The sequence below is a fragment of the Engystomops pustulosus genome, chromosome 7 (assembly GCF_040894005.1).
Source record: "Engystomops pustulosus chromosome 7, aEngPut4.maternal, whole genome shotgun sequence".
NCBI lineage: Eukaryota > Metazoa > Chordata > Amphibia > Anura > Leptodactylidae > Engystomops > Engystomops pustulosus.
The window spans coordinates 112,970,510-112,988,298 of NC_092417.1; the positions used below are offsets into that span (position 1 = coordinate 112,970,510).

Consider the following 17,789-nt stretch of genomic DNA (forward strand, 5'->3'; position numbering starts at 1 on the left):
GGAGAGTTGTGGAGGACACTAGAGGGGGCTGTGGGGACTTAAGGAGGGGCTGTAGGGAACATTATTGGGGGTTTTGTGGGAGATATAACTTATTGGGGATTATGGGGGACATAACTTACTGGGGACTTTGGGGACATCACTTGGTGTCAATATGGGGTTATTTTTTAGTGGGGAAAACATTATTAAGTGTAGGTATCATTAGGTGGGGGCTCCTTTCAGTAGACATAATTAGAAAGTGGCCACAATCAGGGGACTTAAGTTTAGGGGTATAGAAATGTCATTATTCAGTGCAGGTCACATTGAGGGGGAATTAGTAGAGGTCAAATGTACATTGTATTATTACATCTTAGGCCACATTTAGGGAACTTTATTTCATCTGTGTTTTCAGTGGCTAAAAATTATAAGTATGGTTGTTTTTGGTACAAGCTTGTGTGAGGGGAGTTGTGTACAGGAATGGACACTGATGATTTAGTACATGTGCACTGGGGCCCGTGCCCCAGATATTTTATGAACATAGCAACTGCCAATGTGTAATAATTATGTGGACCAGACAATGAGCACAGTGACAAATATAATGACTACAATCAAGAGGTACATGACAAGGACAAGACGGTCCACTACAAGGGCTGCGGCATGCCATTCTGTCTTGCTGTCATCCATTTCCTTAGACTCAACAATTTTCTTGTGGATCTTCAAGACCTCTTGCAGGAGCATCTTTAACAGTTTTGCTTCCATACTGTCATTCTTGCTTCTGTGAAGGTTCTTTTCAGTTTGCAAGCTTCTTTTTTGCATTGCCCTTTTATTAACATCTAGGAAGTATGCAGATTGTTAGAAATCCATAAAGTATTGTAATATTCCGTTCTCTCACCCACATATACCTACGTACATGTTTCTGCTAGTGAAAGGTTGATCCCAAATTTCATAAAGTATTTTCCTTTAAAGCACAGGACACGATACAGGAACTTCAAGATCCAGGATTTTATCCAGGAGGGGACGGTTGGTTGAGATTCGGAGAGCATTAACATATAAGAGACAGCAACACATCCCAATATACTGACCACCATAATAGCCATACACACACAGCAAAATATGCCTGTCAAAAACGTATGACATTTAAAAAAAAATTAGAGAAAATACAGATAAATGATTAGCTTATTGTGTTCTAAACATTTCATACTAGGTGATTATAAAATGTTTATATTGCATGTCAATCTACAGCAGTTTAGTTCTGTTTACCTGTATCAATTATCATAAATATTGGAACAAAGATTTATTAATATGATTGTTTTTATCATAATAAAGTATACATGGTAACTGGTTTATTTGCTTCCTGCCAATAAGCATTTTTATGTTGTCGAGGATGAATCAAACTGGCTAGCACAGCCAAATTGTCAAAACAGCCAGTGCAAGCAAAAACACATTGACCAATAAATAAGATAAAGCAATGCACCAGAGGGCTCACCAAACATTAGTGAGCATATATTATCAATTTTATTAAGAGACAGACAAAAAACAACGACATACATTTTAAAAACATTAACCCCTTAACGCTCTGCGCCGTAGCTCTACGGCACAGAGGTATAGGGAATGTATGAACAGGGCTCACAGGCTGAGTCCTCTTCATACAGAGGTGGGGGTTGTTGCATATTGCAGCACATCCCCACCGCTAATAACCGCGGTCGGTGCTTGCACCAATCGCGGCTATTAACCCTTTTGTTGCCGCCGGCGGCATTTAGAAGACGGCGGCGTGCGGGCGCCGCCATCTTTATTGCGATCGCCGCGCCCCCCAACGTCATCAGGGGGCGGCGATCGGTTGCCATGGTAGCCTCGGGTCTTCGTTTGACCCGAGGCTATCTGGCATCTGCAGATTCGTTACAATGAGCCAGTGGCTCATTGTAATGAATGAGCTGCAAAGATGCCATGTATTGCAATACAGTAGTATTGCAGTATATGGTAGGAGCGATCTGACCATCTAGGGTTAATGCACCCTAGATGGTCTAAGAAATAGTGGAAAAAAAGTTTAAAAAATAAAAAAAATTAATAAAATATTAAAAATTCAAATCACCCCCCTTTCGCTAGAACTGATATAACATAATAAACAGTAAAAATCACAGACACATTAGGTATCGCCGCGTCCCAAAATGCCCGATCTATCAAAATATAAAAACGGTTATGGCCGGCGGTGACCTCTGAGACGGGAAATGGCGCCCAAATGTCCAAAATGCGACTTTTACACCTTTTTACATCACAGAAAAATGGAATAAAAAATTATCAAAATGTCACACAGACCTAAAAATAGTAGCAATGTAAAGGTCGGCTCATTTTGCAAAAAATGACCCCTCACACAGCTCCGTGCGCCAAAGTATGAAAATGTTATTAGCTTCAGAATATGGCAAAAAAAAATTTTTTTTGTACACATTCATTTAATTTTTGAAAATGTATTAAAACACAATAAAACCTGTATAAATTTGGTATCACTGCGATTGCACCGAACCAAAGAATAAAGCTGAGGTGTTATTTTGAGTGCACAGTCACAGCTTCGCAGTACACGGCATGTTAAAATAAATAACATTACGGGAAAGTAAAATTTGTTACGCACAAAATAAGCCCTCACACAGGTCTGTACACGTAAAAATGAAAAAGTTATGGATTTTTGAAGGTGGAGAGATGAGAAATGAGCAAAAAAACCCTGCGTCCTTAAGGGGTTAAAGATATGTAATAAATAGAAGAACGATATTCAGTTTACCCTTACTCGCAAAAAAGAATGGAAAAAAACGGCGCAAGGAGGATACAAGTTAAAAAGATCCAAAAAAATAACCAGTAAATGTTAGTACAAAATTGATTAATCCTCCGCCTCTACGTTCATCCACTCCACATTTAGGAAAAAAGGTGCAGTACCTTTCCAACCAGAGATTTTTGGTACTCACGGGGACAGTCCTTAGTCCATACCCAATGTCCTCAGCGTTGCATGCCTAGGGCATGAAAAATCCTCATACAGGGTAAGGTAGCTCGGCACGGCGTCCCTCCTGGGGATTCTCAAGGTAGCTCGTAGCTTCAGTGCTACTCCTAATTGTTTCCACCCGGGAACTTGTTCCTCCACTACTTGTTCCACTTTCTTCGTTCCTTCTTCTAATTACTATTAGATTTGGGAAGAGAAAGGAAAAAAACGATGGTGCAGTACTTTTTTGATCTTTAAAGTTGTTTTAATGGAAATACTCACAAGAGTAAAGATTAAAAAGGCCTTATGGATAAAACAAACACGCTCGGTATACCGCCCGACTCCGAGTTTCGCCTGATATGGCTTCTTCCGGGGCTTCAGAAACGAAGAAAGTGGAACAAGTAGTGGAGGAACAAGTTCCCGGGTGGGAACAATTAGGAGTAGCACTGAAGCAACGAGCTACCTTGAGAATCCCCAGGAGGGACGCCGTGCCGAGCTACCTTACCCTGTATGAGGATTTTTCATGCCCTAGGCATGCAACGCTGAGGACATTGGGTATGGAGTAAGGACTGTCCCCGTGAGTACCAAAAATCTCTGGTTGGAAAGGTACTGCACCTTTTTTCCTAAATGTGGAGTGGATGAACGTAGAGGCGGAGGATTAATCAATTTTGTATAAAGATATGTAATGTACACAAGATACAACACGGTGACAAAAGTATAGATCAACCGTACAACACCTACTGTTCAGTCACCTGTATGCAAGCCTAAAAAGGGAAAACATGAACAGAGATCAAACGAATAATAGAGCCCTAGGTGTGATAACAATTGGTCATGACCCTATAGGAGAGATGGCCAGTAGCACATCATATTGCACTAAACCCCATTATAACATCCAAGTAAATCATCAAGATAGACAAAATAGCATCAATGTTCCTATCAAAAAGCAGTGAAATGAAGGTTATAATCCCCACCAATGTGAATAACCGTTGCCCCAATGGCTGTCTTGATCAATCATAAAGACATCCTGGGTGACTGCTATTGGACCGGGGCAGGCGGAAGGGTAAAAGTGAACAGTGGTGGAAGGGAGCCTTCCACCATCAGGCTTCCATACAGGGAGGGTTACAGTCATTAGCAGGTGACTGAACAGTAGGTGTTGTACGGCTGATCTATACTTCGTCACCGTTTTGTATCGTATGTACATTACATATCTTAAATGTTTTTAAAACGTATGTCATTGTTTTTTGTCTGTCTTGAAATAAAATTGATAGTATTAGTTCACTTATGTTTGGTGAGCCCTCTGGTGCATTTCTTTATCTCATTTGTATGTTGTCATTAATTATCTTTTCACTACACAGACAAATATTTGCTCATTTGTTGGATGAGCGCCTTTATGTTCATCCAATAATTGGGAAAGAACCTTCTTGTAAATGGTTACTATAAATCTGCAAACCATCTAAAAAACAATGATCGGGAACGATGACCCTCCCCAAAATGGCAGTGTGTGCTGTCACAGTGATTTAAATAGCGCTGGTGAAATTGCTGGTGGCATTTAACCAGTTAATACCTGCGATTGGTGCCAGCACCGTTTTACTGCTTGGGGTTTAAGTCTGGGTTCAGACCTGAACAGATTTATAATTCTGCTGAACTGCGAATCCATGGGTCCACTTATCATTACTTATAAACATTAGTTAATAAAAATCGGTAGGAGTAAAATTATATGAACTCCAATGATTATTGATGATGGCAACATTGTACTCACCACTAGGAAGTACTAGGAAGGAGAAAGGAGATCCATATGCAAATACCATTTCATTAAGACTTTGTATGATGTAAGCCAGAACAGATGCTGTAGCGATGGTGGCTAATGAGAATTTGTGTAAACATGCCCTACACATCCCAAGATCTTATAGTATCTCTTAGGCTTGCAAATAAGAATTAAGATGAACACATACCTAAAATTGGAGGTACCTCAGAGTTTGGAAGCATGGTGTTTAGAATCAAAAGGAGCACAGAGAAGCCCAGCACAATAGTTATTTTGAAGTCAAGTCTTTCTCCAGATTCCATCTGTATGAACATACTGACAATATCCAAAAGAACCATAAAGCATGCTGGGACAATAAGTGTAATTATGTAAACTACAGGTACTCGCTTTATAGTGATCTAAAAGGAGAAAATACTAAATTAATAAAATACAATTCATGTCAAATATTGCAATTATATGAACTACATTTCTTGCCGATTTTTTTATACATCCATATTACTGCTCCATTGTACCGTTTCAACAGTAGGATGAATTTCTCGCTAGCAGGTTAGGTCACTCTGGTTCAAACATTCAATTGACAGAATTTCAACTTTTGACTTACTGTATATACTCGAGTATAAGCCGAGTTTTTTCAGGACAAAAAATGGCTGAAAAACTTCACCTTGGGTTATACACGAGTCATGAAAAAAACAAACACGGTCTCTTCTATATCGCGATGCCCCGGCATCGGCTCCATGTACCTTCATTGTCCGTCGCAGGGATCGTGACGTCAGCCGCTCGGGACACACAATGATGTCAGCGAACGGCTGACGTCACGATCCCTGCGACGGACCATGCGGAGACATAGAGCCGATGCTGGTGCATCATGGTATATAAGAGGACCTGCCGGGGGTTGTCGGAAGGTGAGTACAGTGTTTGTTTTTTTCCCTAAAGGAATTGTTCTACGGGCAGGGGCTGGGCAGGCTGTATATTACGGCAGTGACTGGGCAGGCTGTATACTACAGGCAGGGGCAGGGCAAGCTGTATATTACAGGAGCTGGGCAGGCACTATCCTACAGGGAACTGACAGGCTATATACTGGGAGGCTGTGACCAATGCATTTGCCACCCTCGGCTTATACTCGAGTCGGTATGTTTTTCCAGTTTTTTTGTGTTAAAATTAGGGGTCTCGGCTTATACTCGGGTCGGCTTATACTCATGTATGTTTTCATAGCAGATTTGAAATATTAATTGCGCAATATAGTGAATTGGTGAGGGATTTAAAGAATATTTTATGTTTTGGTAGTTTTTGCAATAAAATGATGCAGTAAACTTGTTTTAAGTGACCCCAGTCGATAGATTTTTCCTTTTAGGGTGTGCTCACCCTGACAGGATCCAGGGCAAGCAAAGAGCCAGGAAGAGGTGGGGTGAGCGCTCTTTACCCCTTCTCCCTGCAAAGGCCAGAAAATGGCCTATATTGGTCATGGTGCGGTGGAGGGAGCCATAGAATCAAATTATAAGACCAGATCACTGCCCCCATAATATACATGTGAATCTGTAGGGTTGATTAAAGTCAAATAAGGATTTTCCCAGGGTAGTTGTAATTTTTTTCACTGAGAAGAATATTTTTATATATTTTACAAATCTTTTCATACCTTTGGTGTCATCAAAAGTCACATGCCGTATATACCATATATACAGACTATAAGCCAAGTTTTTCAGCATAATTTTTGTGCTGAATACTACCCATTTGGCTTGTACTCGGGTATATGAAAAAATAAATGGAGTACTCAGCATTCCGACACCTGGGGCAGCTCTTCATGTGCGCTGGCGCCAGGTCTGCGACAGCTCCATGCACACAGCCTGGCCCTCGCACAACTGTGATGTCAGCTGGTTCTGACATCACAATTGTGCGCTGGCTGGCCCATGCGCACAAGTTGTGGCTGCTCCAGCGCTATCCTCTTACCCTAATTATTTACTGCTTTAGCCTTATCCTGCCCAGTGTAAGCCGAGAACACTGTATTCACTGTGTTGTCCCTGACAGGCAGAAGTAATCAATCGCTGCACCAGCCCCCAGCAGCTGTGTATGAGTCATCCAGTTTAGGTTGATTAGTCCTGTCTGGATAGTTCAAGCTCTGTGTAATGTGTTTATGAACGGAAGCCAGCATAAAACCAAGATTTGCCAAGGTCCTGAATTTTATAATTGTTTTCTAAGCCGTTTGGATCAGGGATTAAACAATATATGTTTCTGCATCAGTGTCGCTACAGCATTCTCAAGGTATGTTTTCGTTCACAATGCATGAAAACAAATAGAAGATTTCCTTTAAAGTACGGACAGGACATTAGGACAGGTGCACACGCTGCAGCTTTTTGAGCTTGAGAAAGGGAAACAGCTGTTTCTCATTCCATTTGCCTCCTTCTCCTACCATCATGACATGTATGCTTTTTAAGAAGATATGTAGTAAAATGTGCCACTGAACTTTTCTATTTTTTGCATTATAAATATCATGGTTTCACAAATGTATTCTTATTCCAACCCAGGGCCTTATTTATTTACTGCATTCTTACGCGATCCATGAACAGTCATTATGTACAGTTCTGTATTTTGCAGACAATGTGAACGGAAGTAGTAAACTTTACGCTAAAACAATAAATTAATGTCACTGGCAAATGGGATGATATAGTATATCACCAATGAGTAATAGTGTACAATGGTGAACCACTGAATACCTATAAATGGCTTACAAATGACACAAATCCAATGAGTTTTATTTAGTGGAAAAATACTGTATGTAAACCATAGCAGCTAGCATTTGGGGAGGCCATTGTTCCATTTTTTGGTTTTTAAAATTTCATTTAGGAAATATATGTATAAAATAGTGTTGAAGCAGCCAAAAATCATTTAGAAAAATGGCCTAAAAACTTGAGATTGCAGATTAAAAGCCTTAAGAAGGGCAGCATCTTCCATTCTCCAAGACGTTTGATTGTAGTACCATATGTAGGAAGTGAATTCCGGATTTAAACAAATAAAAAACATTTATTTTAATCTAAATATGGAGTAATGCTCTTTAGCATATTTGACAGTATAGTTTGAGTGGAGTTATCTTTATATACTCTTTAGACAGTTTTTTATTTGGCGATACAGAAACCATCCCCAGGTAGTATATAAGGTTAGACCAAGAATATAGACATGGCCAGGTAAATTGGGTGGATTCCTCCAACACAGCATTATGGAATACAACAGCTAGCGTTTGCCTGGCATAACTTGGTCAGACACTTCCTGCCTGTCCCTGTGAGGGTAGTAGTTTACCTTGCATTTGGTAGAGTAGCTAAAACTCCCAAACATAAGACTTGTCTAAACGTTGCATTGGAATATCATATGAAGATGATATAGGTGTCTTTGGATCCCCCAAAACACGGCTTTATTACCATGTTTCCATTTGGAGTTCTGTCCACACACACCCATCCTAGGATGGATTGAGACCCAGACAGGCATTCAGCATTTTCCTAAGATGTCAGGAATGTAACTGGTATACGACCAGAACCTATGATAACTCCATAACTCTTTTTGAAATCCCTGCTCCCTTTTGTCTATGGGGGCTCCTTTGAAGAAGGGCTTTTTTTCACAGAGAAATCTTGGTTCCAGCTATAAAGTGGAACCCACATAGGGTTATAGTTATCCCATATTGAACCTTTCGATGGTTTTGAGTTTGTCACTAAAGGGGTTTTCCCATGAACCTAGTTAGGCCCTACCCACAGGATGAGATCCCCACAAATCATGAGAACGAGGGGTCCGATGGGGTCCCAGGTACCTCAGTCGGACCCCTTGTTGGTCCCGGAGAGTAATGGGGCTGACAGAGATCACCAAACGTGGCCCTCTGCAATTTCCAGCAGGTCCATTGAAATGTATGGAGCAGAATGGTAATGTGCGGCCATCTGTTCCATTACTCTCATGGAGTGACAAGGGTTCCGACTGAGGGACCTGGGACCCCATCAACCCCTCATTCTCGTGATCTGTGGGGGTCTCATCACTGCGACCCCCAGTGATCAGCAAGTTAGTCCCTATCCTGTGGTTAGTCGGAAAACCCCTTTAATGTCTTGTCCAGGGTGGCAGACTACATGACTGCTATGTGACCCATTGTTCCAGGGGTCCCATGGCTATCAGCCATTCCAAATACTGGCCTGCCACAAGCTATTAGCCGTACTGACAGAAATATGTATACCCCTGGTCTAGCTACTGTTTCCTGGGAAGGATATTCCTTGTCACCAATGACAAGTAGATCACTGGTGAATTGTCTGCTCCATTTTACTTGAGGCTGTGAAAATATGAAGTTCCTTCTACCCTTCTGTTCTGTTTATGTATATGATTATACATAGAACATAAGTTTTAAAGGTTGATGGAGACAGTTTTATGCGGTATATATTTAGAAATGTGTTCACAGCTTTTTCATTCATGATCTGTGTTTCAGATTTTTTTGGAGGAAAATTAAAACAGGCTTAGGGTACATTCACACCCACGCCCCTCTCCATAGCGATATATGGTGCATGGCGCCATATTACGGGGGAAAGACAAGACATGTCCTATCTTTCTCCTGGCTACGGAACAGTATGGTGCCGCACCGCACCATTCCCATGCAGCGCCGTGTGCCCTTTGCCATCTATGGGGGACGTATAAATGGCGGCTGTGTACACATCCCCCATACAGGTGTGTGAATGTAGCATTAAGCAGATGAATATTAATAACGGCATTTTGGGTTAATAGTATGGCTTAAAGGGATTATCTCACCAGGCACCCCGAGTCACCTCCATGTCCCCACCAACAATAAAAAGCTTATCCTCAAACTGTTAAGTGGTTAAAACAATACTTTATATTAAAGTTTACCTGGCTCCCTGCCAGCTTGTATCCTGTGTCCCTGGAGAGTGTTCAGCATGGAGCACAGTTCCTCTTCCTCCTCAAAGGCTCATCTTTATCTGCAAGAGAAGGAAGCAGAGGTGGGGGCAATGGGTGACTGAGAGGAGGAGGGTTTTTTTGGAAACTATGAGCATTTGAGGAGGGAGGGGAACTCTGCTCCATGCTGAACACTCCCCGGAAACACAGGACACAAGCTAGCAATGAGCCAGGTAAACTTAACCTTAAGTTATTGTTTTAACTACTAATGCCAGAAGTTTTATAAAAAAAAGTTTGGGGATAAGCTATTTATTGTCTGTGGTGATGTAGAGAAGGTTCAAAAAGGGTGTCTGGTGACAGGTTTGCTTTAAGATACAAGACAAAGCATAAAATTATATTTTAGCTCTCACCTCATAGTAAATTGTACTGTAAGATACCCCTTCACTTATAACAGTTTTGTTTCCCACTGTTATATCTAACAGGTTCCATTCTCCCTTGCTAACAAAGACATCAATAGTACTTTGAAACACCTGAGAAGAATTCATGTTTGCCAGCATGACAATGTCTTGTACTGTAAGGTAGAAAGAACAGGTTCAGAGAAGAGTTATTTACATAGAGATAGTAATACAGGCGGCCCCCTACTTAAGAACACCTGACTTACATACGACCCCTAATTACAAACGGACCTCTGGATTTTGGTAATTTACTGTACTTTAGTCCTAGGCTACAATAAAGAGCTTTAACAGTTATCACAAGTGTCTGCAATTAAGCTTTATTGTTTATCCTGGTTCTTATGACAATCCAACATTTTTAAAATCCCAGTTGTCACAGAGACCAAAATTTTTTTTACTGGGGTTACAATAATAAAGTATACGGTTCCGACTTACATACAAACTCAACTTAAGAACAAACCTACAGAACCTATCTTGTATGTAACCCGGGGACTGTCTGTACTGGTAAAATTCAATTTCACCTTTCAGTATTTTGCATCACATTATTTTTAAGCCAAATGTAGGTGAGGGATAAAAATACGGTAGTACAAATATTTCACTTGACTTACAGGCAAACCTCTCTGCCCACTGTGACAGGTGGAATGATCAGCTGTATGGTGTATATAATGATCTTTTATTGTTTTTAATTGTTGTTCCTATTACAGCACAAATTTTTGAACATCCAGTTGTCACTGGGGCAAAATATTTTTTTATCTGGAGCTACATTTATAAAATATACCTGTTCTGACTTACATACAAATTCAACTAAAGTACAGACGTACAGAACCTCTTGTTTGTAACCTGGGGACTGCCTATATGTACTTTTGACAATCCTTTGATGCCCCAATCTGTGGAAAATTTTCTATTGGTGTATGAGCATTCATACGACCTCCCACACAGGTTGGGAAACTGTTATTTTTGGAATAGATATACTGGTTTGGTTTAATCCCGCATCATGTCCTTAGGCGTCTTGAAAGCCATGCTTGATATTAAGTGTGCTGCCTTACAAGGGCTGGTAGGAAGAGGTGTGTTCTCCTTATCCCATCCTGAAAAGCTTATTTGTATATGACCTGCATTAGACTAAACTTTCTCTTGTGAGATAGGAGGGGAATGTATGAGTAACAGGGCTTGATAGAGCTTGTAACAGAGGCTTGTAACAGTGCATGAGAGGAGAGAAGGAGTTGTCCTGACTATCTGAATTTTACTCTGAGTTTATTCAGGAAGCAATTCTATGTAGGAAGGAAATAGTTCCTTTATACTAGACAGAAATTAGAAAGAGTTGGCAAATCGGATATTTGGCATGGTAATGTTTTTTGGAAATTATATATACAGTAGAGGAACTTTTTTTACTAGGTACATATATAGATATGGGATATAATATACATATAACTGGTATTAGGTTTTGGTGTGTAGTAATATGGGATAGATATATGTATGTTACACTGAGTATTGCCATATTAAAAATGGAAAAAAAGTTAGAGCTACTATAAAACTGTAGGATCTAATAAAGTTTTACAAGACTTCGTCTGGTTTTCAACTGGCAGTAGAACATTAGAATGGCGTCATATGCTGTCTTTGGAAGTTGTGATTCTGTAGTGTAATCTTATTGCCTTTCCGAATTGATAGATGGGTGTGTTTGTTATATGTAAGGTGATAGGGTGAAAGGAATATCCCGCTTTATTTACCATTGGAAAGATTCTTGCTAACATGTGGTTGGAATATACCATGTGATCCTTTTGGAAAGGTTAAGGGGCGTGGGTGAATTGGAAGGACTGGGGAGGTGTATCGTTTGTTCTAAAGCGGATAGGATTAATCACAAAGTCCACCTAACACGCTATTGGAGAAAATAACCAGCTCAATAATAGGACGTATTACATCACATAACCTATCCGTACTTGGAAGCGTGTTTTTCTAATATGAATGGATAGGTAGGGTTGTTGGAGTTGTGGAAGCTGATTGGTTTAAGTAAAAAAAACGCCCACTGTACATTCGGAGGACTAAACAAGTTGTAAACAGCATGTTTTATGAATGGATTCTATTTACTGATAAATGTTATGGGTATTCAAATAATTAAAATGATAGGAATATAGCATATGATCTATATTATTGGGTATATGTGGGAGACTTGTTATATGTATTGTGGGGATTTGGCCCAGTAGAGACCGTGGTAGCGGGGTGCTGGGATGCAGTTCAAGACAGGGACACCAAGGTACAGTCCAAACAGGTCTCGCCTGCGTTTATTGCAGCAAAATTAAACCAGCCTTTACATTCAGGTATTGTAATAAACAAAAGAAAACCTACCCGTCAGGGTGCTAACTATACAAATAGTCCACTAGCTCACACTAAACAAAGATCACGTGGCTGCTCCAGACACACAGGTCAGAGCTGTGTCCTCTCAGCCTCCTTCCACAGAGAGACAACCCACTCAACTCTGCTGAGTCATTTTATCCAGGCTAATTAGGCTGTTCCCATCACCTGTGTCCAAGGTGCTGGACAAACCCACCTCAGCACTAAGGCCTTGCATAGAAGCAAAACCTAGGGGAAACATACCGCCCATCCAGAGTTAACCCCTTCAGTGTCTCACAGTATATATGACATCCCTTCCCTTCTATGCCTCGCTGGGCGCCCATATATGTAATGGTCACATGTGTGGTGTCTCTGTACTCCTAAAAACTGTTTTTGATAGTTTTAGGGGTGCAGTTTTGAAAATGGAGTGATGTATTGGGATTTCTAATATTATATATTTCGAATCTCATAGAAAGCTAAAGGACCTGAGATGATGTCACTCTGGTCACATGTCATGAACTGTGACCAGTAAACAGAGGCATTGAGAGGATTAGATGGGAGGGGCCCGCTGTGCAGGAAATGCCCCTCTCTGATGCCAGGTAATATAGGATAAAAGGTGATTTATGAGGATGTAAGCGAAACAATTTTTAGCTAAAAGAAGGGCGTCAGTCACTGGATGTGCAAATGTGGTGACAGATTCCCCCTAAGGGGTTAAGGAACCTATGATTAAAGGGGTATTTTCGTCTGGGCATTCACATTCAGTTTAATTAATCTGCCATATATAAACAGATCAATCGTGCATCTCATTTGTATGGGACAACGTGGCCACATTTATGAGAAATTATCTTCACACAGGAACATTTTTTTTAATAACACCCAATTGAAGAAATGTTTACATATGGCATTATGAATTGAATTAAATGTAAATGCCCATATGGGAATACCCCTTTAAAGTCAATTCTGGATCTCAGTAACACAAGAACAGTGGTCTGAAAAAAGCAACATAATCAAGGTAGATGGTGGCATGTGGTAATGGAAAAAAAGTTAAAAGCACATTTTTTCCCCATTGTTTGGGAGAACAACAACAAACTGGACTAAGAGCAAGATTTGACAATTGTTCCAAATTTATTTTTCATTGGGTATTATTTACTTACCTGTCCTGTCGTGATCCCCGAAAGTGCATTTCCCAACCAGAATACATTCTGCCGCTATTCACGAAGATGGTGCGCCTGATATCCTGCATGTGTTGCCTCCCCTTCTTCTTCTCGATGTATGTAAGTGCATTATCTTGCGACACAAATTGAATCTTAAATCGCACGCTCAGTCCGAATCAGTTGGACCGTCCAACGGCCTGCCCCACGATTTCTGTCGCATCAAAGCCAGCGCAGTTGCGCCACAATCTGATCACGTGCAACACAACCCCCAGTTAAAATGCCTGTCACAGCGGCACTAATCCCAAAAACATCTGACGAATGTGCGATCCGCGGACCCTTAGTAAATAAGCCCCACATTATTTTAAAGCACAAGGAGAGTGTATGTGCATTTCCATCCCTGTATGTAGCTGCAACTTGCAGAACTAGTCCTTTCTGGTAGTTGCAGCACTGCCAGTAGCCACAAGTTTTCCCAGTAGCCAATAGCCATAAATGCACCCAGTAGACAATAGTTGCAGAGCTCCTAGTAGCTAATAGTTACGGATCCTTAACAAATCAAACTTTTAATGAAGTTCAATTGATTAAGCATTGCTACACAGACCTTGCCAAATCGGTCACTGACCCCAATGGGCCTCACAATCTAATTAACCTGCCAGAATGTTTTTGGAGTGTGGGAGGAAAACGGAGGACCCAGAGGGAACTCACACAAACATGGAGAGAACATAAAAACTCTTTGCATATGTTGTCTAGTGCTGCAAGGCTGCAGCCACTGTGCTGCTCTACAACTATGTGCTTCTTCAGGTTAGAAGAATAGTACATAGTGATCCAATTTGTACTGCAAGTGACATTCACATAACAAACATAATAGTTCAAAGTTAAGAGGTATAAAATGTAGTGATATCTAGAGATTTTGTCTGTAAAATTCATGGTCATTGCTGTCAAGAGGTCTTTATAATAAATCCTCTTACTGGCCCAACTTCAGCAATGATTTGGTTGTGAAACCCAAGGTATAGGTTTTCCTAGGGGGCATTTTGCTTGTGCTACTGTGAGCAGCCTGTGTAGTCTAAATGTTGTAGCTAGACCTGCAGTATTATCCACGAAGCACACCTGGTATCATTGACTATAGATTCATGATTGCAAAGGCAGCAGCCTTCTTTTATGAATTGTGTGTTTGTCTCATTAATATTTCCATGATTAAAACAACTTTACCTCTTGGTGTTTTAATGTTGAGAAATGGACAGTATAAATACATAGTAATCATTTTGCAGTATTTACCCTTATGGAACAATCTATAGTAACAACAGTAATAAACATACCTGGGTGAATATATGAACCAAATGTCAGATTACACTTTTGGGTATCAAAAGGAAACTTGAAGATGTTTAGTTTACAGGAACTAACAATCCGCAATGGCACTGAATCTTTCATTAGTCCGTTGTAGTTAATAGAATAGTATGGCACATAAGGAGACTTATCTTCACCTTCTATCCTGGATTTTATAGAACAAACATAATTTTACAATTTGTTTCACCTCTTTATTAGCCTAAAAATATGTTACTTGTTACTACAGTAGTGTATTTCATGTATGAACCAAAAAAGGCCTCCATGTGGGTTCCAGCATTTGACCCACATTACGGAAAAACTTGATATGTTTTCACTCCATTTTTTCATTACATATTTGCTGTCCATCTGGGGAGGGGACTCCTACTCATTCTGTTGTCAATCAATATAAAAGGGGATGGGCCTACTGTTAGTGGGCCCCTAATGCCGAACATTTCCCTGGCATTTACAAGGAATCTGTCATCATGTACAAGGCCCCTGAATCAGCATCATGTTTTATAGTGCTGAGATTCATGGCTCATTTATCCTCGCAGAGAATAGTCATGTTGGGAGCCACATTTGAAGCTGGTGAGTGTATCTCTTGCTTCACTGTGTATGCACAATAAAGGGATGGATAGTTTACTTTTTTTGGCTTCATTTGCACATTTGCCAGGAGCTGCTTCAGATGAGTCACAACTATTCTTCAGCAAAATAAAAGTTGTGAAATCAGTCCAAATGAGCTATATACAGACTTAGGTCACCAGTTTGCATCCCAGAATCTCAGGTGTATAAAGAGAAGTTGCCAATTTAGGGGCCCTAAACCTGGTGACATATTCCATTTAACATTTCACAGGTTATCAGCTCCACTCTGACCAGGGAGTCTGGTTGAAGGGCAGTTTCTAGGAAATTTATCCAGCAAGGCAGGTTTCAGAAAAACACCCTTCACATCAATAGCCTACAAAACCTGCTGCAGAGCATCCAAATACAACACCTCAGCTGCTGTAAAACCCTTTCATAGACACTTCAGCTGCTTCAGAACATTTTTAATAATACCTTAGAGGCCACAATTATCACATTATATGTATCATCATAGGGTATATCATCATAGATGTTATTTCAATAGAATGAAGGTATTCCAGCACTCAGAATCTTCTTTAAAAAAAATAGTTGAATTTTTATTTTGTAAATATTAAAATTGCAAGGTCACATCCTGGCATATCATCCATTTTGGATGATATGCCAGGATGTGACCTTGCAATTTTAATATTTACAAAATAAAAATTCAAATATTTTTTTAAAGAAGATTCTGAGTGCTGGAATACCTTCGTTTCATTGTGCATCATTCAGTCAACCGGCAGGACTGCCTTTCCATGCACCGAGAGCTAAGGAGGAATAGGACCTCGTCTATATTGAGGATGCAGGTTATGTGAGTCAGCGGTGGCTTTCTTTCTATTGTTATTTCAATAGCTTTGCCCAAATTGTTTAATAGTGTGGGTCCTAACTCTAGGACCTCTACCTATTTACTTAATACAAGAATGAGGGTCCATTGATTCTTGTCGTGAAAGGCTGACATGGCAGGGCAGGTAAATCATCATGGCAGGGCAGGTAAATGCAGAGGAAGAAGACCAACATAAAGGTTTGTACCGAGAGAGAGTCTGAGCATGCACATTGCTGCTATATCGTCACTCATGTGGCTGTATTGTTATAGGTCGATGAATAGGTCTAATGGATGAGTAATGCCCTAATCACATATTACTTTTTTAATCAGGATACGATTCATAATTGAATTTATTAGTAAGTATTAACATTAATTTCTTTTATAATAAAATGAAAACATAACTCTACAGTCTTATTGAATCATTGCACACAAAGGGGTAATTGCCCATTACGTGAGGATTTTCTGTCCAAAATTTCTTCACTGTAAATTTACAGGATAATACAGCAGCAGTGTAGTTTGTTTATGACAATACCATATTTCAGTGATGGCGAACCTTTTACAGACTGAATGCCCAAAATGCAAACCAGACCCACTTAGTTATTGCAAAGTGCCAACACAGCAATTCTACCATTAAATTATGAAAATCTTCTTGCTCCGTGCTATACCACAGCTTTCAAGGGTCCTGAGCACACCAATATCGTTGACAGAAGGAGGGAAAATTCAGATTCCCATTGGAGCTTCCCTGAACAGAGAGAATTGTTGGGCCAAGAGCAGGAACTTCAATGACTCCAATGATAATCTGACCATGTCCACACCTTTTCTTCCTGGGCTACCTGGGCTTGCAGGAGGATCCCTCAAGTCCTGTCTGGTGAATTTTGTGCTTGGGCAACAGCCTGAGTGCCCACTGAGAGGGCTCAGAGTGCCACCTCTGGCACCCGTGCCATAGGTTCGCCACCACTGCCATATTCATATTGCAGAAAAAATTTGTAGCAGAAACGCCTTCCACTATGTGACCGCAGCAAATAAGTTAATGCTGCTTAGCATGGTGTGTGATGCAATGCAAAATTACCATGTCCAGGTAAAATCTAGGTATGGACATCAGACACCAGACACCGATCTCGACTGGTTTCTGATTCTTGCAGAATGACTGCTGGGATATATATACTTCAGCCATTCTGCAACGTGAAAATACCTAGTGTGTTTAGTGGGTGAAATGTAAAGCCGGTTAATTTTATTGTTGAACAATGTATGAAATACATATGCATGCCTTGTCTGGTGGTAGAAATTACCATGTCTGGTTGATATTTACAATTATTTCAATTCCATGCATTCAAGTCGAACACTTTAATAGTTTTACTGACAACCTTTCTCCATTAGCCATAATAATGTGTACAACACTCTCCTTAGACCTACCTTTCATAGATATATAAGTCTGGCTTCCAAAATGTATCACTAGACATAAATATTTTATTGATGAAGCAAAATTGATTTGGGTTCCATTGCACAAATTCATTTTCCCATGTCTGCAACATAGAAT

At 40.3% G+C, this 17,789-nt stretch overlaps 1 protein-coding gene across 1 annotated transcript in view; it reads right to left on the bottom strand.

Moving 5' to 3' along the window:
- Positions 1 to 247: 247 nt before the first annotated feature.
- LOC140068933 (5-hydroxytryptamine receptor 3A-like) overlaps positions 248 to 17,789 on the bottom strand; it is a 30,281-nt gene continuing 12,739 nt past the window's right edge. Inside the window, exons 4-9 of the mRNA XM_072114282.1 lie at positions 17,666 to 17,775; positions 14,811 to 14,983; positions 9,977 to 10,137; positions 4,891 to 5,098; positions 887 to 1,093; positions 248 to 809 (exon numbers count right to left, since the gene is read on the bottom strand). Of these exons, the coding sequence (XP_071970383.1) occupies positions 538 to 809; positions 887 to 1,093; positions 4,891 to 5,098; positions 9,977 to 10,137; positions 14,811 to 14,983; positions 17,666 to 17,775 (1,131 nt within the window). The 3' untranslated portion in view covers positions 248 to 537. The remainder of the gene's footprint in view (positions 810 to 886; positions 1,094 to 4,890; positions 5,099 to 9,976; positions 10,138 to 14,810; positions 14,984 to 17,665; positions 17,776 to 17,789) is intronic.